We start from the raw sequence: 25,632 nt of genomic DNA, 5'->3' as shown, positions 1-25,632 counted from the left end.
ATCAGCAGATGCATAGCAACATAGCACACTAATACTCGAGCCCCAAACCATTTCGGTAAGTTTACACAGTAAACAGTAATTAATCCATAGCACAAACTAACATAGGACTTAAAAAAGGAAAAGCCAATAGCATCTGAATTAACAACAGTTAATTACAAATTAAAGTGCTCTGTGGCTGCACTACTGGTTGAAAATGAATGCCTGTAACAGTGTGGATATGAGAACAAAACCAGTGGAGTTCTGAACAAGAAGTATCTGTATTAAGTGTAATTAAAATGAGTTATAATAAAAATTATGAGAAGCTACACACAGGGAAATTAGATTATTACTGCATTGCATATTCTGAAAAAGCATTGTTATGCACTTCATTATACACATGCAGAAAGGAAGAGTCAAAATTGAGATGTGACTCAGAGGCTTCCTACCATATATCCGTTATGTAGTTGTACTAAAATTTGAGTATGGCCATTCCAACACACTGCAAAGCAATTTCCTGACAATTACACTTATGCAAAATCAGATTAAGTGATCACTGACCACATTATTTTAATTCCACTTCTTACCAAATCCCTACTGTACCTACAAAAAGTGCAATACCTCTGTCTTCAGAATGTTGCTGAGCTGTAATTGCTGGGAAAACACTTGTACATTTGTCATGTTCCTTATTATTTTCCTTCAGCATCAAACACTGCCCCATGCTGGAGATGAAATAAGAACTCTAGGCAGTTCATGGTATGTAGCATGGCTCAGTAATGACATGTTCTTCATACCAGGGGAACTTTCTATAGTAATAATAAGCATAGAAGTCACACAGAATGACATTTTTATCTTGTCAGTGCCCAGAAGAATGATTGTGAACATTTTTTTCCCACGCTCATCACTCTGAAAACTTCAGGTATAAGAATTTTCAAGTGAACTACATGAAATGGATTTCCTCCAACGATGAGATTCTTCAAGTTACTTCTCTTTCTTTCAGTGATCCTCTTTCTTCTATTTTGGCCCACCTTTTGACTCTCATAAGCTGTTACCCTTTGACTGGAATGCAGCATAGATCATTTTAATACCACAACCAACCAAGTAGCTGAGGACTTTGACAAGACAGGGAACATGACATTTGATTACCTAGATACAGTGTGGGGGGATTTCTTTTGTTTTGATGGTTTGTCATAGCTTTTTATTAATCTCTTTTTACAGGAACACTTGATGCTTATAAAAATATTTCACAAGCATTAAGGGAATGAAAGAGGAAAGTCTTTCCAGTAGGTACATTCTTCCAACAGGACTTTCTGCAGTGGCTACATGATCATTACAGGTGTCTCATGCATTTACTGAACTGCCTTTATACTGTATCAGCTGAAGGGGAGAAAGGTTAATACATGCCCATTTGTTGGGCATCCATCTTGCCTTTGCCAGCAAAACTGTAAGACTTCAGGCAGTTTATTTAAAGCACACAGTGTTGGTCACACTATACCTAATGAAGCTGGTGGGAATTCTTCCCATCAGCTTCAGTATGAACAGATATGAGCCAGTGCTTGTGGAAAAAAAAAAAAATATATATATATATACCCTCCCAACAGAGCCCAACTTTTAATTTAGGAACACACTGTAAGAGGGAAGTTATTTTGTGCATTTATGACAGCATAAACAAGAATAAAATTTAATATTTATTAGAATTTCTTCCAATAACAGCATTCAACATCTTAACAAAGCAAGTTGTGAAGTCTTAAAAAAATCTAGGATTACAAAAAAAGTTAAAATAAGTTGTTTCTCATATTTAATGGCAACAAACAGGGAACCTTCTATTTAAAAACAAACTTGTCATATAAACAGCATTATTTTAAGAAAATGTGATTAAGATGATATGTAATTTTCAGAATGGACACACAATGTATGAATATCAATCAGAATGAAACAGAGGGGTGGAACACACTATCCCCTTAAAATCTCAAAACAGGCTGTTTGAAGAAAGGGGAGGGAGGAGGATCCTTCTAGTGAAATAACTTAGAAGATACCACGCAATGGACAAAAAACAAGAGTACAGAAGACATTACATGACACCCTCATTACAACACCCCCTCAACTCTGGTTATACAGTAAAGTTAGTAAAGTGCATCTTTAAAGACTTGTCTAGTGAAATAGCTTTCCCAAATATAAAACACAACACGTGCAGTAACAGTTAAATCATAGTGTAAGTTTTTAGAAACTAATTTTTAACCTTTCATTCACTCAAGAAGAAAAGTTTTAACTGCAGTAGCGTTCACATTATTCTTCGATGCATCCTCATGTGCTTTTTTGTTACTTGGCAAATCTTTAAATATGGAGCATGGCAAAATTATGCAGTTTAAGCAAGTGCTTCTCTCAATTCAATACAATTCTTCAATGGCAGAGTGGCCACATGCAGCACAACCATGTCAGATTTTGGGAAGCTTTGGTGCACTAACGATGGGATTGGTCTCCTGCAAATACCTCCGCCCCGCGCTCTTGTAGTCGTAGGTGCAGGTGTGAGTCTCTGCGTAGCGGTGCGTTGCACAGAAGTTGTTTCCACATCTGAAGAAACAAGAATATTACATGTTACAAGCTTTTAGAAGCTTTTAATGCTCTGACATGCTGGGAACCATTCTGCTTAACCATGTCTTAAATGACAGAGCTGTTTGAATTGTCATCATCCTTGACTGGTGACATTAACTGGTAGGGTACACAAAATGACATTTTTCACACTGGATGTTTCAGTTTTGACCCAACAGTCTCTTCAGCTGGGAAGCTAAGCAAGAGCAGTACTCCAGGAACCAACCAGCAAAGATCAAACACACTTATATTAGAGGTGTCTCATGCATTATAAAATTAAGAATGATGAGCTTTGTTTTACTTTCTTTTTTAAGGACCTCACACAATATTAGTTGGTAGAATTCAGAGGACAAAACCATGGACAGTAATTCCATCAGGTGAAATCCATGTAATGCATTTCAATTCAAAACCACGACATCACTCAATCAAAACAGTTGTTTTCAGCACAACTTCTGTCTGGCATAAATGCACATTAGCCATTTAAGATTAATAAATACAGATTTAGTCAGCTGTAAGACATCAGAAAAACTACAGGGAACATAACTTCCTGTAGGACTGGAAAAGGGTTCATCTACCTAATATCAGTTGCAATTTTGATGAGTTAAGATCAGAATTTTTGCTTCAAACTTGACAGTTCTGCAGCTAAGACTCTTACCAGGAGAAAAGCGTACTTTGGATGTTGGATACAATCTGGACAAGTGCTTTACCTGGAGACACATACTGGGGTCCTGTTGCCTGATTATTGATAGAGATGCTTCTTGACAGTAAAACACTGATACCATTCAAAATCAGAATTCTCTTGAAATGGATTAAGTGTTACCCATTGAACTCACACTATAATCCCCTATTTACTTATCTGTCTATCTGGGCTCATAATAAACTCTGCAGCTGTTCCTGAGGCTTTGTGTGCCTGGAAATAAATTTGTTTTTCTTTGGTTCTTGGTCCCATAGTCACAACTTTTCTCATAGGATTATATACATATGGTTTATGCTGCTTTCTAGTAAAAGGTCCTATGGCTGCTCCTTTTGAAACCAAAACAAATGCTATTCTTGGAGATGAGCCATTTCCCCCTTCATTTTTAACCTTAAGCAAGCTGCTTAGTTACTTTTAGAAGAGCTTGCAGCTATGTGCTCATCAGGAAAGTGAGCAGTGTCCAAAACTGTTTCAATATCAGAGACTGAAGAGTCAGTAAGGAGACAATTCCTCACTCTGAAATTCTCCTATACAATTGCCCAGTGGCAGAAGTTCTTGTTCATTTTGCTGTTGGTTGGCATGAACCAAGATCAGCTCCAAATGCAGCCCTCACAGCGCAGCAGCTCCCAACCTTGACTAGCTCATAGGAAACAATACTAAGAAAAAATATCTCATACTTGAAAACTAACAGAGAGAGTGGGTTTTTTTTCTGTGTTCTTTTGTTGTTGTTCTTGTTGGGAGGTTTTTGTTTGTTTGGAGGTTTTTTTGTTTGGTTGGGTTTTTTTGTTGTTTTTTTTTACAGTTTCCCAAGATCACCACCAAGCACCAGGTCTCACTGTGTTGTCTACAAGCAATGATTTGGGGGACCAGCACTTGGGTGGTTCTGTGTTTGAGATGCTCTAGATGCTCAAAGGTGACTGAAGTCTTGCAAAAAACCAGAACACACATATCAAAAATTTGTTGAATACAAATTTGTATAAATTCACAAACTGTGAAGATGTGTTGCAATTGGGCCAAATCTGAGGGAGATTTGTGAGAAACTATCAAACCCAGTTTTTCATCAAGTTGTTAATGATACCATTACTGATGAGAAACTTTGCAGACCATGTATCTGTAGCAGGTTCTTCTCCCACAAGTATAAAATGTCATTGTTCTTTTTTTGTTATCTTGTTCTTTATTTCCTGGTATCTTCCATTCTGTTACCTTCCATTTCTTGGTCTTCCTGGAAAAACATACACCTCAAGAGCACAACAGGGGCAACATTCCTGAGTTTTAATTCCTGCAGTTTTGTGGAACTGAGAACTGCAACTTTCTTGAAGGGTGCCTTTTGATTTGCTATGCTTAAGGAATACTATGCAGCAAAGAAAACTTTTTGGTTAACTCAGCTATCAATTTTAAGTAACAGCTGGTTATATACTCCACCTACCTGCACTCATAGCTGGTTGCCAATCCAGTTTTCTTGCCACAAAGAAAGCAGTGCTTTGACATTTTCTTTTTTGCTTGAATTAAGCCATTCACAGGTGGAAGATGGGTTGCTTCACCTGCTTTCAGAAGTAGAAAGACAGTAAAGACATTATAACTTATTCACAAACAAGTTAAATGTTATCTTTTGAAACGCAGATTCATTTTGCATTTCTTAGGATACTTCAGGTGGGAACCCCAAAGCCTAAAAAGAAGGGGGAAAAATAAACCCTGAAAGCCAAAACAGGAAACATACCTCAAGCCCATGAACACCTTTGGAAGAGGCATCACAATGTGGGCCTTAAAACTGTTATTTTGAACACCCGTTAAAAGTTCACGTAAGCAAGAAGTTACAGAACGAATCAATAAACACATCTCTTAATGGTCTTCCCAGACCCAAAATGAACGCACACAGAGCGTCATTGGGAAAGCGCTGTGCACAACGGCTTTACAAAGAATCACCTGGGCATTCCGCTGCCTAGCATCCAATATACTCACTATTCTAATTTGCCAAATAAGTACTGCAACATTTAAAAATTTTGCTGGTACTCCGTAATTGCAAGAATAGTACCGTATTAGACTACAGGCCTCTACCTAGTTATATGGTTACATTAGGCACTTTGCAGATGTTTGTAAAATTTCTATACTTAAAAAAACTTACTTTATTTTTACTTTTTGCCTTATAATTCTTGGTTGTTGCTTTATTAACCGGAGATCACGTAAAGAAAAGGCATCTCCCTTCCTTCTGCAGAAGTAAGTTCTTTGTCCACAACTTGCTCAAGCGTATTTCCCACATGCTGGGTCAGTAAAGTGAGCAATGCATCCTCTCAAACATTCTTTCAGTGTTTCTATAGCTATATTGTCAGGATGTTCCCAAAAAGTTCTCTCATGAGTTCACAAGTATTTTTCGTCCAGCACACTTTTAATCCCAACAGTCATTTCTTAGTTGAGATGCAGCAGACTACACTCAATAGCAGCACCAGGCAGTCACTACACATCACAGTCATCACTACCCACCACTCCCACCCCATTCCTATCCAGCACTGAAACTTCCAGGCAACATTTGTCCACACTAACAATTTCATCATCTAAAAGCACACAATTTCAGAAGCATCAGTTAGCCCAGTTTGTGAGAGAGACAGAGCTCAAAGACAGCTGGCCCTGAGGACCTACTTAAACAGAAAAAACAATACACCTGTCCTCACATTTACAGTCCCTACAGCAACTACAGTGAAAAGTGATCTGTCCTTTGGCCAGTTATACAACAGATCATTACCAGCCACATCTCTCTCAAGAGCCTGCATGATATGACCACACCAGCTCATGTCTGGTATCTTTTGGAAAATACAATTTTTTCTGATGTAAGATACACCAGAGGAGTGTCTTCTTCATGGTCCTATCCAAAATGACTCAGGTGCTAGTAGGCTTCCCCATCATGCAGACAGGGCCCTTAGGGTATCACCTCTGGAGCAGCAGAGGACAGGACAGACCTGTTTCCTAACTGACTGCCAAGTCAAAGCTGCCTCTATAGTTGTGAAACAAAGGCACAACCCACTCTTTTAGCAGCTTTTGCTCCAACATTACAATTACATAATTTTTTTCTGTTGCATCTGCTATTTGAACATCTATTTTCTAGTTTATTTTATATGCCAGATCTGGAATACATACCCACCTAAGGTAATAACAGAAAGAAAAGAAAACTTGCTAACTGTAAGTCAAAGATACATAGAAGAAAAATTAAATGGGCTGAAAATCCTTAGCTCACTCTTAAGAGTTTTGAAAGCATTAATTTAGACAATTCCTTTCCTCCCAATAGAATTAATCACATAAACAATTAATATCTATGCATAACACATCGATTTTCAATAGATGTCAAGCATTGAGCACTCCACAGTTACCATGACTAGGGTGGAAAGAATGATGAACAGCAAAAAAATAGTGAAAAATCTGCACTGTATCAGAGTTCTGCAGCATCCATGTCCTTATTCCTTCCTCCCCACTTTTTTTTTTGTGATAAAGACAATGCTACCAATAAACTTGGCTCTGATTTTAGTAGACTCAGAAGTATTCACAGAACTGATAATTTGGCAACTTCAGCACAGAAAGTCACATTTAGATCTACAGATGACATGCAGGCTTCACTAAGTATTAAAAAAACTAAAAAAGAGTTGCAGTTATGGTCCACCTAAGATCTGGATGCCATCTGCATGTTAAAGAATTGCTTAAAATATTAAAAGATTAACCATGCTATAGAAGTGGAATACAGCAAGGACTCTAGAAGTCAAATGCCTTACAAAGATAGATTATTTTTGTCCTCTCTATGTGTGATATATCAGGAAAGATTAGAGTCATCTTTAATTATTATATAAGTTACTTACCTACTCTTTTCCCTACAGCTGCCATACTTCCATTCATTCCAAGCCCATGCGCAGACTAAAAAAAAAAAAAAAAAAAAAATTTCCACAACGAAATTACTAGCAGATGGAAATTAAATGAAAATGTAGGTAGTCTGGTATCAGCTTATTTGATACCAATGTTTTATCAATCTACCCAAGAGGAGTCCAAGACAACGGCACACAAAGTTAAAATTCTGCAATATAAAGCCCTAACCTCAATGACTATTTAATAAATCTCCCCACACTTCAAAGTACACCAAAACAACAAAGTACATTAGAGAGCAGAAGCTTGGCACATATGGTGCCAGTCACTGGGCACACTTTGGAATAAATGACAATTAGTGAGCAGCAGAAGCCAGATGACACTTCTAACATACACACTCATAATTCTATCACTACAATAACTCATAATTTCAGTTGTGAACTGAACAGCCGCTTTAAATCTTAATGAAAAAATTCTTCTAGGACCTGTTTAGATAAACAGGCAGTTTAGAAACCATCAGCCATTCAGAAAACAGTTTAAGACAACCAGGGATTTAAATACACCTCCCGCACCCCATCTGCCTCTCCTGACAAGACACACACACACACACAGAGTAGTTTTGTAACATCAGTATCACAAAAACAGGAAAACTTGATTTCTTTGGATGCATTCATACTCACTAGAATATATTCAGCAGCTTCATTTGGAGGAGCAGTTTTCCTAAAGCTTTCTTCCTGAAAATGCTGCAGGTTTGTAGGCAGTGCAATACCAGAAGTCCGAAACCTGTCAGTCCCACAGGAACTCTGTAAACTTTCCCTGTTTGTGCTTCGGGCCAGCGAAGCCAGAAATCCTAAGTTAGTTACAGAACTTGCAGGTTCTTTGGATGCCTTGCTAGCCACATCTGTGATGTCCCTAGCCTCTACTTTAGAAATTACATCAGGTCTTTTGCCAAGTGACTCTACTTTCACACTACAAAATCTAGTGGTCCTAGAAAAAGAGGAGTCTGCTATACTACGTACTTCCAATGATTGAAGCACATTAGGGGAGGCTGTAGATCTCAAGTTACCAGCCTCAAAGCATCTGGGCTGTGCTTGTGGTTTCAGAGAACTGTGATGTGCCACTTGTGGTGAATACCGAAGGGGAGACAAAAGCAGATTTTTCTGAGGACTTAATTCACGACTACTGAGAAGACCAGTCTCCATTGCTGCAGTGCTCAGCACTTTGCGAATAGGTTTTCTATGCTGCTCTACAACCTTAGAATCTTTGTCTCCATCAGGCAGTTCAAGTTCTGGGTTCACCTTTCCTATGTCATAGATCTCACTACACTGTTCAGCAGGGCTTGCTTCTGTTAAAAAAGCAAAAGCATCTGGTTCAGGTAGATGTTCTTCTTCCGTTCCATACAGTTCCACGTTTGTTAGACTTGGAAACAAAACAGCATCCTCCTCACTTGCTGAGGTCACATTTTCAGATGCTTTTTCTGAATTTGCAGGCAGGGATGAAACAGGAGTCAGAATACTATTTGTAGGTAGTTTTGCATTTTCTAGTTCAACGCGAGATATTTTCGGTGGTAACCTGATGCTATTGACTGGCTGAGACCAAGAGTTGCTCTGCCAAGTGTCATCTTCCTTAAGGAAGTGATTAGGTGTGGATGGCATCGTTCTACCTGCAGTGGCCAAAGTAGCCAGTGCTGAAAGTGCGTTTTGGGGAGATTCCGACTGATGCAAATTCCCAGGAGGAGGTAGGCACGACTGTCCGATATGGGGGAGCACTCTTAAAAAGCGGTGACGGGCAGCAGCCACCGAGCCACTAGGTGGTCGAGGAGTCATTGGAGGGCGAGGCTTCACCTTGACAGTTTTCTTAGGCTATTAAAAAAAAAAACCAAAGCTCAACCAAAATCACAAAACATGGATACAAAAGCAATTAGTATTTGAATTCCAGTTGTGCTCAGAAGACCTGACTGAAAATACATTCTGAGGAATTCAGACAGTGTAAGACCAGAAAAGAGCGTATCATTCTTTCTACTGCCTTACATATTACTAGCCATCAAGATTTCACCCCAACAGCTGAATAATAAAATCAAAGATTATAATCAGGAAATGTTTTCAATAAATAGGTGACATGTCAGAGAAATAGAAAAGGAAGCCAGAATGTCATCAAAGTTATCCAGAGGAGCTTCAGATCTCAAACACAACAAAAAATGAAAGAAAGTATAATCTCTTCATTTTACATCTAGGCAACCTAGTCGCACATGAACACCAGTGTAATGTTTTATCTTCACGATAGTATCATTCCCATATTTCACTTTACAGGCTTTTCAGTAACAGTGTATCTAATGAAATTTCATTTTAAGAGAAACACTGACTTTTTACCAGAGCAGTACTGCAAAGCAATGCTACTTAAAGTATTGGAAGAAAAAAACCCCAAACAAACAAAACCACAAAACCCACCCACCCCAAAAAACCTACCCTTGCAAATAAATTCATGTAATGAATTCTTTGAATGAGGGCAGGTAGGTCCAAGGAAAGCCAATGCCCCTCAGCAGAACATTTATACAACAGTATTTACATAAACAATAGTTGAGAAATCATCTAACTTTACTTCTCAAAATGGCAGAATCTGATCTGCTTTTTAGAAAAGTCAGCACAAGGAAAGCCCAAGCCATTTTATGACAAAAAAACTGAAATCACAATTTCACCTTTTTACTCAGATTCATGTTCTCCATCTTTGCCTTGAGCAGTTTCATTTTATTCATAGTAATTGAATTCTCAATAATCTGTTGGCCAGAAGGTGATGCCTCTGTCTCATCTTCATCATCAGCATATAAATTATAAACTGAACCACCGCTGAAAATAAAAGAAAGTTTGTATTCATCCTCTAATCAAGTAATTGAATTATGTCTTCAATGTAGAGTATTCTCACAACTAGGAAGTCATATCCGTAGTTGATCTGTTGACAAAACATTATGTAAAAACTGTATGCAAAGACATTTCAAATCCATTTATCCACATAAGCATCCCTTATAAGGGCAAAGTGATGTAGCTGAAATCTGAACATAGCCACGCTTCTGGGAAGTTGTTATATCATATACAGTTGGTTCACACTCACTATATATTTCCCCCACAGAGGGGATATCCAGTTCCACAAATGTCTCCTGAAGATATGGCCAAAGCTGTTAAGTGTGTGACTCAGACAACAAGCTGATCAGTTTTCCAATTAACCAGACACTGGCATGGAAGGAAAAGTCCAAATTTCTATCCATCCTGAGGGGTGTTCTCACCATAAATGGAAATGGAGGGGTCACCCATGTGGATGTGATATTCTATTTCTCCTTTTCAAAATAAAAAAAAAAAAAAAGAAAAAAAAGAAAAAAAAAAGATCAGTTTAGGTTTCCAAAGATGCCAAAGAGTCTCACATTTGGAAAAAAAAAACAGATTAGAATTGCTAGTCCCAAAACAAAATATTTTAAGTCAGTAGTCACTGGAAGTTTATAGCATGACATTTCCTTCTTCCATTCTGCATTTTAACAGAATGCAAAACCTCACCTCAAGGTTTTAAAAATCAGCATCTAATTTGTTTTTCCTATGAAGCATCAATCAGTAACACATTCAGCATTTGACAGTGAAATGAAAGAACCATTAGGAGTGTCCAATTCATTACAAACTGATGCATTTTCAACACTGTAGGTAGTATATTTTGAAGAGTGTTTTAGTTCTTCCATTAGGTTGTCAGCATCTAGAAATCGTGACAATCAGGCAACTCCCCGAATTCCCCTGTGTTCATAAAAATGTTTTAGTAGATTTAGCTCAAGTTTCTACTCTCCAAAAGAGATCAAGGAAGAACTAAAAGTGTCATGTGGAAGTCAGTACCAAAAAAAACCCACAACCCACTAATTAGAGCTGGCATCTTACCTGATTCTTGGAAATATTCTGCTGCCCTTAGAGCCAGCATTTTTTGCACTGACTCTCCAAATCCATTTCCTAAAATGTAGCAAAATTCGAAAGGCAGCACAGCTGGGAGACAGCGTGAAGAGCAAGACAGCAGCAAATTCAAAGCAAGAGTCAACAAAATAGACCAGTCATTTCTTACCAAAACCTGAATAGGTCCACATGGGGACAGTCAGCATGCCTATTATGTATACATACTTCTCCTGGTAAAAACCCAACACTAAAAAAAATTATTTCAAAATTTTAACTTTATAAAGGTTTACATCACCCAAGTCAAAAGAATTTGTTGAACTTCCTTTCCTGCAAGGTAATGATAGAAAGCAAAGTGGTATGTTTCATGTTTGGTTGGTTTTTTGGTGTGGTTGGTTTTTGATTTTTCTTTTAATGAAAAAATAATTGTTATCTTTTTGTTCAATTTCCTGACAAACAGGGGCCAAAAACACACACCAAAAAAAAAAAAAAAAAAAAGGACTGACAAAAGGATTGTTTGCTTTGATGTGATTGTAAGATTATAAAAGTTGGACAGGGAGTTTTGATATTAATGATATTTTCAGCCCATTTTACAATGACTAAATTTTAAATTGACTTTGTCCATAGGTGTCAACATTCCTGAGCTCCTGCTTGTAAAATGCATGTCTCAAAAATTATTAGCTTGCTGAAACCCTTTCAGCACCAGTGTCTGCCAGTCCTCCACCACAACTTCAACACTCTTCTTCTAATCCAGAGACAATGACCACTGTATGCATTTATACTCTTGTCAAGTTTTAACCAGTAATTCAATCGCAGATGAAATAAAATTATCTGGAGAACTATAAAACAAAACCAAAACCAATGTCTCATTTCTAAATTTCAGTCAATGAATTCTGCTCCACATATCACCAGTGTGAGAGAGGCTGATAAACAAGTGCTTCGAAATGCTTAGTCACCAATATACCCACATATATGAACACAACTGTCAGTATGCAAAATAGTAGTACTCAAGAGTGACCCACAGCTTTCCTCTACAAAGATCAAACAAAAAGGTCTGATTTGTTTCCATTCTCTCCTCCCTTTGCTACTTTTCCCACTTCCCACAGTTTCACCCAGACATGATAACAAATTAAAAAATTTGGATTTCCTTTCCCTCCAAATTACTATCTGCCTTAGTAGAAAAGCTAATAAATGAACTCCCATAGAAAGCACAGAAAAATAGAAACAACTCAAGCTGAATGTTTTCAACTCAGGTGGCTTCCAACCCAACTGGTTCACTTGACCAGTGACAGCATATTTCTTAAACCCAATGTATTTGACTTTTCTACATACTGCTGTGCTTTGAAAGGCTTACCCAGGTAATTGCAAGAGCCAAAAGAGTGTTTCACTCCTCCCATTTGCAATGTTTAGCCAATCTCAATTAAATTACTATTATACCTATACACTTGGATTACCCAATGGAAAAGTACAAAGACTTTCAGACTATTGTCCACACTAGTTTTAAATGGGGAAAAAAAAAAATCCACACACACACACACATTTGAACATGTAGGGAGATACCAGGGAGCCCACTCTATCCATTCAATTTCAAGCTCCTTATGACAACTCCTTGCACAAACTCACAGTATAGCAACCCCAGTCCCAGCTTTTTGAATGGGTTTGGATGTTCACTAGAGTCAGAAGGTTAGATAGGAACAAAGTGGTAACAGGCAGGTTAGCAGCAAGAACAAGAATTACACCAGTCTACTCATCTTTCCAGAAGTGCATCTAGCCCAGTGCAGCAGCAAGGTTCTCAGTTCTTACCAGTTATGCTTGTTTTAACCTATTTCAAACAGTACCATATGTGGCTATTTACTGAAAGAGTAGAGGGGCTGAAAGATAAAATCACAGATCTAAAATATTTGCGTCTTTTCTCTTCCTTGTATATCAAACAAGTCTTTCTACTCTGTATAACAATGTGGGAATTCAACTTTGATATTTCTTTCAGTCTGTGGGTCTTAAGTATGGATGTCTTATATTTTAAGAGTAGTATCATTCTGAATACGAACTGAATACAAACCCAGTACAAAGCTCTTGCTTTCCCTCTGCAAACAGAAACAAGAATAGTTACTTAAAACAGCTTGAGCCTTAGCCTTGGAGAAAACACAGCTAGTGCCCAGAAAGGGAACTCCTTTCCTCACAGCTGTACAAATATTAAGTTCTTGAGGGGATAAAAGACCCTACCCAAAAGCTGCAGTATAAAAACAGAATTCAATCGTTTTTAATAGATATCAATTTTGATAGTTTTAGGAAAAAGATTACCAAACAGTTTACTACAATGTAGTAGGTAAAGTGACACACCTGTCCTCCTGATGGTAACAGCACTGGATTCTGACAGCAAATAACACAAGCTTGGTACTTCAAGTAGCTAACCCGAGGCCTAATAGCATCCAAAGGCTGGCTATATTGGTAATTACTTCAGTAGATTAAAAAAAAAAAGACAAAAAACAACATACAAAAAAACCCCAAACCAAAATCCATACAAAACCAAAAAAATCCCCACCCCACATAAAGCACAACAAAACCACCCTTCCCTTCAAACCAACCACCCTCCTAAACAACAAACCAAAAAAAGCCCACAGGATTTTGCACTGCCAATCTACTATCTTCCTGACTAAACATTTAGTCAAGTCATATCCACAGAAAAAAAAATTTCTGTGAACAGAGAAATATTTACAAAACTAAACAAATGCCTTAAGATGTTAGAGAAAGTGCTTAACAGAAGTTTCTAATATCTAAAAAAATACTGATTTGACTCTACTGCAACATGCTCCTTCTCAGAACAGGCTGGAATGTTGAGAATTGCCTGAAGTATGAAGTCAGTTTTAACTCATTATATTAACACACACAGTGATAAGAGAACCATCAGCAAAACCACTGACCACAAAGCACTACTGTGCTGTTAGACAGTTACAAGAATTAAATAGCCCCTAGGCAATAATTCTTGCAATATGCCAGGTATTCTTTTGATAAAGTCAACAAATACAGCTGAAAATTACACAGCAACCCACTTTTGAAGAATAATATAAAGATTAAAACCAACTTTACCTCAAAGACTCAGACAATGGCGTTAAAGTGCCATCACCCCGGTCAACCACACGGAAGAAATTCAACCGATCTCCTTCTCGATACACCAGGAAGGTAACTTGTTTGTTGGATGGCCCTTTCTCCCAGATCTTGTCTCTAGCAGGATCCATGTATTCAGCCATTTCCCTGATAGGATCTTTCACGGGAACTATAAAGACAAAAAACCAAAATAAAACCAAAATATTATTATTGTTGTTTTGATCACCTCTGAGAGCTCAGCTCAGTTTGTAACAGGAATTCCCAGCCTAGAAGATATGCTGAGTTTTTTCCCAAGTGAAAATTATCATTGGAATGTCTTCATTTTCACTCCTATACAGACGATCCACATAACCAAGTTTATTGTGTGACTGTAGCAATGCCTGACTCTCATCGACCATATTTTAAAAACTATTTGTATAATGACATTCCAGAATAATTTTTTCTTCAAGCGAAGAGTTGCGATTTTATGACTTGATGATTCTATACATATAAATATACTTAATCTAAGAGTAAACAAAGTGCACTTGATATGTTAAGTAAGAGAAGATGGGGAAAAATATCCCCCCATTTTTGTTAAGTATTTTTCCAATTAATTTGGAACTGAAGTCTGATTGTCTAAAATGCTTATCTAAGAGAAGCTCTTCACAGTTTTAAGATGTTGCATGAAAACCACCATCTTTAATTTACTTAACACCTACCTCGTCTGGTGTTAACAGGTCCACCTCGCATAGCCAGAACCAACTTCAGAGTGCAGCCTTCTGAAATGCTGTAAATAACAATAAATAAATTTTTATAGCATTTTCTGTTGCTTATGCTAACAATTATTTAGAAACATTAATTAGAAACATAATTTTATTCTATACTTACTTATAATCATTCAAACAATAGTCATCCTTCAGTTCCATATTATTCCAAATTAAGTGCTGCTGAGAGACAGGAATACCTACACAAAAGAAACAAACAAATGACTTAAAATTGGAGCTTGGCAAGAGGAGTTAGCCTCTGGGGAGTTTTGCTTTTTGAAGAGTATGCAGCTGATGGATTGAAACTGGATCACAGGAGAAAGAAGAGAGGAAGCAGGACAAGGACAGGCACTTGAGCAGTCTTCAGCTGTGACATCCAACCTCCAAACAGTTATTAAAAACAAAGACTTTCAGAAGGCTTTAGCTCACACACAAAGTTCAATCTTTTGGCTCAGCAGAGGGTGTGTAGAAGTGTTCAACTGCTTCAGGCTTATTAATACTTGCTCTTTTTCTATTCATCAGATAAGGGAGGTTTTTTCCTGTTATCTGAACTTCAGAACTTTATGTCTACTGACAGGAAACACAGGACAAAACTTCTACCTACAAAACTGCTGAATAATTTAAGCACAGACTGGCATTTTGTATTATTCACAGTACAGACATAGTCACATTAAGGTGACTGGTGGCAGCTCTCTAACCATGGTGAGAACTGCAGTTGTGTTTTTATCCGTGCTTGGTTTGGGACCTCAAAGTTGGCATGTACAGTTCAGTACCACAGCAGTTAATTAAACTTCATCCTACACACACTTTTGTTTTGTTCTGGGTGCTTTTTATGCCGTTGGAATGTTATTTTTAATATCCAGTAATACTCATTTTCAACTCAAATTCTGGGATGATTTGGCTATTTTTTGTTAAGAGAAAGTAAGCATACTGAATATTTGTTCCTTATTAAAAATTCATATTCTACACAAACAGAATCCAAATTCTACACAACTTCTGCCTGCATAGTCACCTCAGATACAGATGCAATATACATTAGAGATAATAAGCAAACGCTGGTACAATCTGAGGTCTTCACACATTTTTATTGGAATGCTACCATGGTCCAAATTTTGGATAGAATAAAAATGAAGACAGTTATGAAAGGATGAGACATCTCAGACCACCAAAAAAAACCCCTTCCCTCCAGCATCAAAAAGAAGTTGCTCATCTAGTGAAACCCAGGTAATTAAGATCTTACTGTGCATTCATGACAAATGTTAATTAAAATGTACATCTATAGAGACCAAGAATTACTTTTTCAAAAAGTTCTAAACGCTACTTCTCATACTAAGAGACAAAACCTATAAATGTATTTTCCTAAAGGTTACATTAAAATAATCTTATCCTATATTTTTATTCATTGCATGTTCAGATACTTAAAAGGAAATGCAATTGGCAATGCTACACAGTAAGACTTCCCTAAATAGATCTGGCAGGAGGGGAACACAAAGATCAGTGTCTTTCAGATAGTTTCCAAAAACATGTAAGCTTTTGAAGGCTTGTGAGAATGCTTAGCAAGCTGTGGCAGGAGATAGCTAAGTAGCCCCTTCCTAAGTAGAGGAAAGGCATAAAGCTACCAAAATCCATCACTGGCAAGGAAGAAAGGGGACAAGATCCTGTCTGGTCAAAGTCCAAGCACATTAAACAGGCAAGTAGGAGACATCCCTGTGCAGAAGGGGGAATGCCCTTTGGAGGAACTGTCATTGTTTAGGCTTTACGGAAGATGACAATTTCCTCTTCTCAGCACAACTCATACCCAATCTTCCCTGTTCTGAATGACCAACACAACTTTACTCCATTTGACTGCATTTAACAGGAATCTTATATCCTCTGAAGTCCACAGGACATTTGTAAGAATAATATGTTCATACAGCAGACTAACATAACTGCCAGTACACTGCCAGCTATTTAATAGCTGGTTATTGGTTATGTTTCAAGTCAGCAGTATAAGCAAAAGAACAAGCTGGCAATAGCCACCGAGTCTACAATAAAGTTTTTTGTGTTGTTTTGCACTCTTCTGATTACGAACAATCTGATTACTGTCTGCATTTGTTATGGCTTCAGCAGCCTCCAAGCAGCAATTTCCAATTCCTTTGATAAACTGAGAGAGTATTTGTTAAAAAGGCTGGCTTGCAGCTGGCAGCACTGGAGTGAAACATGTTTTTACTCATTCAACAATGACAATGTATTTTTGATAAAATGAACAGATGAAAAGAGGATACTCTGCTGTAATTGGAAACAGACATGTCTTTATTACTTACTCCCTTTTATACTGCTTTCTTAGAATTCTGTATTTATACACTGAGGAAATAGTATATGCTTTATAGCTTCAGAAGCAGCAAAATATTCATCAGCTGTCTTTTTCTGGATTATAGTAAGGATTTCTTGAGGAGACATTTACACATGAGATCAGCATGGACAACTGCCAACAATAATGAGAACTGTGACATACACATCCACTATACCCTCTCCCTGAGTAGTACATGACAGTATCACTGGCCTGCTCTAAATCAGGACCGAGAGGTAAGTAGGGCAATAAGCTACATCTCAATGCTCAAGTGGAAATGAGCTGGCCAGGTGATGCTACTCGAGGATAGAAGAGTCTGCAGACTACCTATTGAAATGGCTGCAGGTGCACTGACAATCTGACCTACTAAAAAGGGGGGAGGAGAGAAGCAGCTACCCTATCCTGTCTCTGAATCAGCATATCACATACAGCCTTAAGTTTCCCTCCCTTACTCTTCCCTTTTGTTCACCACAGAAACTGATTTGGTCAAGATTAACACAGGGGAAAAAAAAAATCCTTGTAAATTTCAGAAAAAAACCTTGATTTTAAGTTGCGGGCATAAAGTTCCTACGTTTAAGAATGCTACAGACATGTCACTGACAAAATCCAAACAGTGCATTTATCTTTCATTTAATGTTGAAATTGCTGGAGCCTCTGTTTACAGACAGGCTGGGCTGACACTATTATTTTCCCCCACAAACTGGCTACATTAGTAAGAGGTGCAGAAATCCACAACTTAAAGCAGCACAAGCTTAAAAAATGCTTCATGAACTTCTAGTCTCTATCAGCACAGTATACAGGAAAATCATAAAGCAAATAGAAGATGCAGGAGAAAAGTTGTAAACAGAAAAAAGCAGGATTGGTTCTGTTAAAAATTTATGACACTTGTGCAAGCCACTTACTCCAATCCTGGCAGAAGCACAGCTATTTTCTCTAATGCAAATACTAATAAATATCATTATGACATACTCTGAATTCACAGAATACTGAAAGAAATTACAACATCCATGTGAAGTCTGCTTGATGTTCGTCTAGTTCCTTTTATTTAAGGTGAAGCTGCTGTACACGGGCAGCAAAATAATGACAGCAAAAAGACCAAAGAAAAATAACAGCTCACACGATGAACTGAGTACACACACATATACAACAAAATTATTGCTGCATCTGTCATTTCCTACTGAACACAAGGGAACACCTATTGAACACTGAAATCAAGATGTACTTTGAAAGCTAGTTCTCTTTTCCCCCTTTACAATCATACAAGAACAAGAGAACATCTAAATTTTCTTTTAAAAAGGTCAATGTTTCCACGTACACAGATCATAAAATTCAGTGGCAAGTACTCACCGAACAAACCATGACCAAGTTGTTTTTTTATTTTAAAGCTAACTATGTAAAATGTCCTAACACTTCACACTGAAGAATTCCAATTAATTCCTGCAAGCTAATAACAGTAATACCACCACTACCACCACAAAATTCCAAAGCCCACCTCCTCCCTTGAGACTCAATCCTATCTTTCCCAACAAACATGCCTACAGGTATTATCTATGGTTCTTTAAGAGATTAATTAACCACTACTATGAATATGCTACCTGAATGCTCTGTCTTTAAAACAGTGTAATAACTGGTGTTTCTGAATGAATACTCAACTCTGCCCAGCCCAGCAGCTACAAGGGCTTGTGCAATGGAGAAACCAAAGAGAGATTTCAGTTTAAAAAACCCTATTACTTCCTCTTTCAATGAAATCCTGTTTTTTTTAAGTTCTACTTGTGTTAAAAGCTCAGTCTTTCATGCCACCTTGAAATTCAGATACCATCCTATCTGTGTCCATCAACACTGATTAACAAGTAAAACCAATGGAATAGGTAGCACTGCTGGTAGTACTGTGTGTGTATTCCAGCTTTTATGACACCAGTAGAGACAAAGGGAGCTATTTCTTCCCAGGTGAACCATTTTAAAAGGCTCAGTCAGTGAATCTGAGACTAGGAGCAATTTAGCCCTGGGGCTCCAAAGTCAACGCTGTAACAAATCTCCTGCTTACTTCACAGAGAACATATTTGAGGACAAATGCCTGGATCTGATCCAAACACACATCAGATATGCTGTAACTTCAATTTATGAGTAGAAGACTTGCACTGAAATTTCAGATGCATTAGAACCCGTAAGTTTTTATGTGTATTCTACACTGACTAAAACCACTGAAAACATGGAGCTCTTTCTTAGTAAGGTACCAATGTCTAGTACAGCTGTCTAAACAAGCCTTTCCATATCAGATCACTAGTAGGCATCAAGAATGACAAACAGTATCTGAAGTAGACAAAATTCCTAACATGCCATCCATATTATGCTTTTTTATTATGGTGAAGACAGTCTACAACTATTGATTTTCCAGTTGTTGACAAGATCAATTTGTCTTGTTTTAGTTTTATTATTAGCCTTTTACAATTACAGGCATGGATAACATTTTAACAGTTTGTTAACTTCTGATACAATTCTAGATTTTTTTCTTGGAGCTTTCAGGTCTCGGCTCATTTTTCAAATTGTCTCCTTTGCTTACATACTATCATCCCCAACATCCAAATGAAGACAATACGCATACTAGGGACCTCATGTAGTCTTCCAGCATTGTAGGAGGCATTCTCCAACCAGAAGTGCAGCTTAACTAAGAGAGATTCACACCCCATGAAAGCTGACACGATACAAAATAAAAAGTGAAAACCAGCAGCAGAAACAGGAACAGATGAAAGCTTTCTCCTTCCCAAGCTAAATCACAACAAAATTACTTCTGAATTTTTGCTCCATCTGGGTGATTTATTGCTCAAACTTGTGCACTATAATAGGAACTCTGAAAAATTGTTAATTATTTTTAACATACAATAGCAACCCCAAGAGCAACATTAAATTAACTTGTCATTGTGTATCTGTTTCCTCCACACGTAACTGATCAATTTGTTTTCACTCTGCCTCCCACAAATCCTTAATCAGAACAGTACAAATATTTTAACTCTGTTATGGAGTATCAAAGTATTTCAACTGACTTCTTACAAATCAGTGATAAGCACCAGTGAACTCATCTTCCACGTTTAATGCAATTTACTTATTATTAATTCTATACAGCAGGCAGCCAAGCCATAATTACTTCACCATCCTATGAACTACAACATGCGAGCAAAATTCCAGATAAGCAATATTATAACTTCATTACTGAGCTGTTCTTCTAATAAGAAATGAGGATTCTTTTGTAAGCTGTAGGCATAACTGAGTATGGCTATTCACAGTCTCACATTTGGGACTCCAAGGAATTCAAATCTCTCTTCCTCACATCTCCCACTGATCTCTTCATGTATCCTTTAAAGCTCACTCCATCGTTTATACTACCCAGATAGCCTTCTGTTCTCTACTGCCTATGCTATCTTTTAATTCACTGTTAGCTAGCATTCTGTGCATCTCTCCTATACCTATATTCAGTTATAGGAAGAAAAACCCCTTTCCTTTTCTTGCTTCACCTCTAGCCTCCAGGAGCATCTTGACACATTCTCTGACTCGCAATTAATTATGGCCCTGTCCCCAGGAAACAAAAGCCCATCCACACACAGCTGCACTAACATGCAATCCTACATGGATGTAAGCTCCAGTTATCTGCACGGTGGAGCTCCTACTGGGTGGATCTTACTAGTAAATAGTCCCCTCTGTTGTTGCAATGCTTCTGTGTTTTAAGTCTCGTGCCAGCTGTCTGGGCTTTTTTTCCGTCCTCCACTAGAGCAGATTTCCGTAAGAGGAGTAGAGTATCCTATCCAGCCTACAGAATCATGTTACATCTCCCAGAGGATGGGTTCCACAGAAGGAGAGAAGAGATGAAAGAGACAGAGGGATGAAAAACACGTACAGGTATACTAGGGAAGGAGAGGATCCCTTTTCTTAAAATCATCAACTCTAATACTCACAAATTCTACAGCTATACAGTTCTTTAACCCTTCCAAAGTGAAAAAGAGGATAGAGGATGCAATGCTTCAAAGTAGTTAAACTATGTATATCTTAATATTTCAAATCACATTCTTTCATGCAAGGTCATCCTCATTAGAGAGAAAAAGAGGTAAGACAGGACTAACCTACACCTATTCTTCTTGCATAAGCATCAAGACTGGCCTCATAACTTAAAGATTTTTCACTTGGCAGAATGCGTCAAGTTTATCATTTTAAGACAAAGCATTGCTCAGCCAGATGTCTACCAGCAAAAGATCACTCACCTAAACAAAATTCAGATCAGTAACTTAAAGCTGCCTTTGGGATTTGCCTGCACTGCAGTTGCTCTTGTGACTGCAGTATCATAAAAAAACCATAAACTGACTAACCTAATCAGCAACAAACATAGCAGCAAGTTTAAAGTATGCTCAGTTACTCAATATACACATATTGCATGGTTCTGGTTTATAATCTTGCTAGTTAACAAACAACTTGGGTCAGGGAATCCACAGACTTTTTAAGATTAACCTTAATAACTGTATTTAGAAAAAAACCCCCAACCAACACATCAGAAGAGCAAACATACCAACTCCAGTGAAGCCTAAGCCATGAACTTACAAAAAAAGGAAAGAACAAAAAACTCAACTTCAATTAAACCTAAGCCATGAACTAAGCACCGAGTTTTTACACATATTGCTAAACATGACACTTAAGTTTTTTGGTTTGATTTTAGCAATCATGAGTTTTAAAACAGGACTTCTTCTAAAGTGATATAGTTTACACTGAAACAAGAGAGAATAGTACCTTCCAATCTTTGAATTTTAGCTTTCACAGAAATAACTGTTTCAAAGGGGGAAACTCGCAGTTCAAAGCAGGTTCCTGTAAGCGTTTCAATGAAGAGCTCCATAGTTTCATAGAAAGGAAGTTTGTAGTGAAATGGTCCCATATTATCTTTATTGAAAAAAGGAGGCTCTTTCTTGTCGGCCATTAGAAAGGATTTACAACTTCCTTGTAAGAAGATCTGTCAGGAAACTACATTCCACTTCTAGCCAAGGCAGCTTTGAAGATACGTGTAGCGCATTGCTGTTCATCTTTAGGATTTTTCACCTATAAAGCAAACAAATATAGTTCTGACAACATCTAAATGTAACTGTTAAAGAGAATTCAAATTTATTTTATATAAAATGATTGTTAAGAAACATTGTGATTGCCTAGTAGGGCAAGGTAACCACAAATGATATTAGCAATGTTGTAGTTTTAGGGCTCTAGTGTCAGCACTCCAGACGCAACCTACTACCTTTGTTATTTTTGTTCCCACAAGCGACATGACAACCAGACGCCCAATGCCTCCTGACAAGAGCTAAGCCCTCCGCAGTCTCAGAGCCAGAGAAAAACTCCGGAAAAACGTAAGAACAGGGACTGGTCCGGGCTCAGGGAAGGCAGTTGGAGGCGGCAGCTCAGCCGTGCACCCGCCAGCGGGGCCCAGCGCCGCACCGGAGTGGGGGCCGGACCCCGGCAGCCGAGCGGAGCGCCCGCGAACAAAGGAGGGCGAGCAGCTGACCCGTCCCCGCCGCCACCGCGCCTCGGGGCGGCCTCGCACCCCGGGCTGGCCGCGGGCCCCGCCACCACTGCCCCCGGCCCCCGTTTCCTCCCGGGACACGCGCCGCGCCGGCGAGGCCAGGCCCGCGGCGGTTCGAGCACGGCCCCTCTGCCCCGCCGCGCTCGGCGCTGCCGCCGCAGGTCCCCGCAGGAGCGGCGCTCCCGACGGCCCGGAACCCGCCGAGCGAAGGCGGGTCTCACCTCACCTGCCGCCGCCGGGCCCGCTCGGGGGGAGACACGGTTGCTCTCCCCCCGCGCCGCCCCGCCCGCCGCAGCTGCCGGAGCCGGCCGGGCCCGGCGGGACGCACGGACCGGGAGCGCAACCGGAGCCGCCCGGGGGGGCAGGAGCAGGAGGCGCCGCCCGGCAGACCCCGCGCTGCCCCGCCCCTGTGACAGCTCCTCCCGCGGGCCAATGGGGCGCCCGCTCTCACGAACCTCGGCCAATCAGCGCCTCCAGCGGGCGGGGCTCGCGGTGCCTCAGGGGTGGGCACCCGCCGCGCCGCTTGTTGTGGTCGTTAGGACGCGGGGCGGCAACGCGTGCGCAGGGAAGGACCCGGATACACTTCCCCATCCCCTGGGAGTGTTGAAGGCCAGGCTGCGTGGGGATTCGGGCAGCCCAGGCCCGTGGAGATGTCCCTGCTCAGGGCCGGGGTGGATAACGGGATGGGCTTTCAGGTGCCTTCCGCCCCAAACCGCTCCGTGAGTCTGCAACGCCCCCAGCGCTACCGGTGGACACGTGACAGCGGCGGCGGCCGCGCTGCCTCCTGGGACACGGAGTGCGGGGAGGCGGCCAGGGCGGATTAAGGCTAAGGTGGCTAAGGTGGCTCCGGCGGCTCGCCTCGGCCCTACCACCGCCGGCCTTTGCTCAGGGCGAGCCTGCAAAGTCAGCAGGGACACTTTGCGCTCAGCCCGCCAGGCTCCCAGGCATTGCCGGTGTGTCCGAGCGCAGCGCTGGGCCCAGGAGGCAGGGGCGCGCCGACTCCTAGCGCGTGCAGCCACCCCGCTGTTCCCAGCCAGGACAAGAACATTCCCGGCCCTGGCAGGGGCCAGGCACTGCTCTCGGGCACCCTTCACTGAAGGTCAGCGCTCGACTGTGCTCCCCTTTCAGCGTGAGGTGGCCAGCGCAGGCTCCAGAAGCAGCGGGTCCCTTGGATGATCACAGGCTAGAGAAAACAAGCTTATCCTATTAGCAGGTGCTAATTACATTAACCACTTTACTTTCCATTTAGGTTTTAAAATATGCAAGACCTACCTTGACTTGCTGTGAGGTTTCAGGCCCAGTTAAAACTGTGGCTTTTCAGAAGCATGTAGCAGGTATGGGAACCTGTCAGAGCTTCTGGATGCTGTAATATTGGGCCTTCAGCTCTGCCCTTCCCAGAAATACGCAGTCATGGTTTATCGAATTTCCAAAAAAAAACCCCAAAAAACCAACACAACCCAAAACCAAACTCTATAGCCAGAACTCAGTTTAAAAAGCCACCACTCAGACCAAGCCCTCCCAGAAGTGAAGTGCCTGGACCAGGCTCTGTCTGTTAAAACTGAGGAACGTGCATTTTGATATGTGGAGACACAGGGAAAGGCACAGAGACTCCCTATGGCAGTTTAGAAAGACCAGGTGGGAGGAAAGGTTCTGATCTACATGATAGTGCAAGTTTCTACGAAGAGCTTTTCTCTGCTGAGCTTTCACATGAAAGTTTAAGAAACACTAAGGCAGGAGGCTTTTTTTTCTTCTACTTCAAGAGCTTTTGGCCCTCAGGGTTATTAGCTTGTGAACAGCCCTCTTTGCAATGCTAACAGAAGTTATTAATGTGAAGAAGAAAGATGCAGAGAAGAAACAGAAGAATTCACCATCTTTTTCTTCTTTCCTCCATCATATCTTTGAAGCCCTTCTAAGCACAGAAGAAAGGAGTACAGAAGCAGTCCAAATCATGTATGAGGCATATGCAGCAGACGTAATGCCTATAAATAAAGTTCAAGTGCTTTCACTGTAGACACCCATTTGCAAATAGCCCCCGCACTCTTTTTCAAGCTTCTACTCCCAGCTTACCCCCCCCACTTAACATGAATCATTGCCAGGCCCACCTATGGCGCAAATCAATACATCATGTTTGTCCTTTATCCCTTCCAACCTTTCCTTCTGCTTTACCCTCATTAGTGCTAGATGTTTCAGCTGTAGTATTTACCGTGCCTGATCCATCTTGACAAACAAGACACTGAAGCAGGTATCTCAGAATGAGGACTTCAGTGCAATTGGGAATTGATCTCAAAGAAGTCCTGTGAGCACATGCTTTAAATTCACAGCACAACAGTCTTAAGAGTCCAAGATAAAGTAGTACATCACTATCATAAAGGCAGTGAATCTAGTCAGCATTGCAGGCAGTCACTTGTACAATAAAATAAACATTTGATCCTCCTGCATTTAAGCATTTGCTCTGGTTGTATGCATACAGGAGAGCAAGCATCTACCACTGGGTATAAAGTATGGTTAATGGCATCTGTTCCAGAAGGGAATCTAGAAAATACAGGAAGCAAAGTTAAACCAAATACATCTGACAGAGGGATTCCAGAGCAGCAACCTCCTGTATACAGCTTACACTCTGTTACGAATGAGAAGGGAAAGCAGACAGCAAGCTTTAGGCACAAAAGAGTCTCTGCATAAAGTATGGATGTAGGCTTGTTAGCCTGCAAGTGACCAAGTGTGCTCTGTACAGATGGGTTTTGTGAAAAGTGTTATCTGCAAAACTCTGGCAACTCCATGCAGGTGAAATCTCATTTAATGGCCTACAGCTTGAACAGGAGACACTGCTAGGTTTCTGTTGTCTTCATGGAGCACTCGGTGCTCATTTGTAACATTCTTCCTGGCAGAGAAGTATTAAC

At 39.9% G+C, this 25,632-nt stretch overlaps 1 protein-coding gene across 3 annotated transcripts; it reads right to left on the bottom strand.

Annotated features, from left to right (window-relative positions):
• Window positions 1–1,651: 1,651 nt before the first annotated feature.
• Window positions 1,652–23,084, bottom strand: ZFAND4 (zinc finger AN1-type containing 4). 3 transcript variants are annotated; one of them, XM_032116827.1, is made up of 10 exons: window positions 22,962–23,084; window positions 21,961–22,263; window positions 14,986–15,061; window positions 14,817–14,884; window positions 14,101–14,287; window positions 9,795–9,942; window positions 7,780–8,961; window positions 7,099–7,153; window positions 4,686–4,803; window positions 1,652–2,547 (listed from the first exon to the last, which is right to left on the bottom strand). In XM_032116827.1, the coding sequence occupies exons 2-10, from the start codon at window positions 22,142–22,144 to the stop codon at window positions 2,412–2,414; spliced, it is 2,154 nt and encodes a 717-aa protein (XP_031972718.1). In that variant the 5' UTR covers window positions 22,145–22,263; window positions 22,962–23,084; the 3' UTR covers window positions 1,652–2,411. The 3 variants fall into 3 exon arrangements, with proteins under 3 accessions (XP_031972718.1, XP_031972721.1, XP_031972719.1); XM_032116830.1 differs by having other exon boundaries at window positions 4,686–4,800; XM_032116828.1 differs by having other exon boundaries at window positions 22,957–23,079.
• Between the last annotated feature and the right edge of the window lie 2,548 nt (window positions 23,085–25,632).

The sequence above is a fragment of the Corvus moneduloides genome, chromosome 8 (genome assembly GCF_009650955.1).
Source record: "Corvus moneduloides isolate bCorMon1 chromosome 8, bCorMon1.pri, whole genome shotgun sequence".
Lineage (NCBI taxonomy): Eukaryota > Metazoa > Chordata > Aves > Passeriformes > Corvidae > Corvus > Corvus moneduloides.
Note: the sequence above shows the minus strand (reverse complement) of the source record. Positions and strands in the feature narration are given on the sequence as shown.

What these genes read in the sequence shown, in the direction of transcription:
- ZFAND4 (XM_032116827.1), bottom strand. Translation starts at nt 22,144, where the DNA reads ATGGCCGACAAGAAAGAGCCTCCTTTTTTCAATAAAGATAATATGGGA. An exon ending in AAGCTGCTGAATATATTCTA is followed by an intron (nt 7,154 to 7,779) that starts GTGAGTATGAAT and finishes TTTTTTTTTTAG; the next exon opens with TCTGCGCATGGGCTTGGAAT. An exon ending in AGCTGTAGGGAAAAGAGTAG is followed by an intron (nt 4,804 to 7,098) that starts GTAAGTAACTTA and finishes TACTTCTGAAAG; the next exon opens with CAGGTGAAGCAACCCATCTT.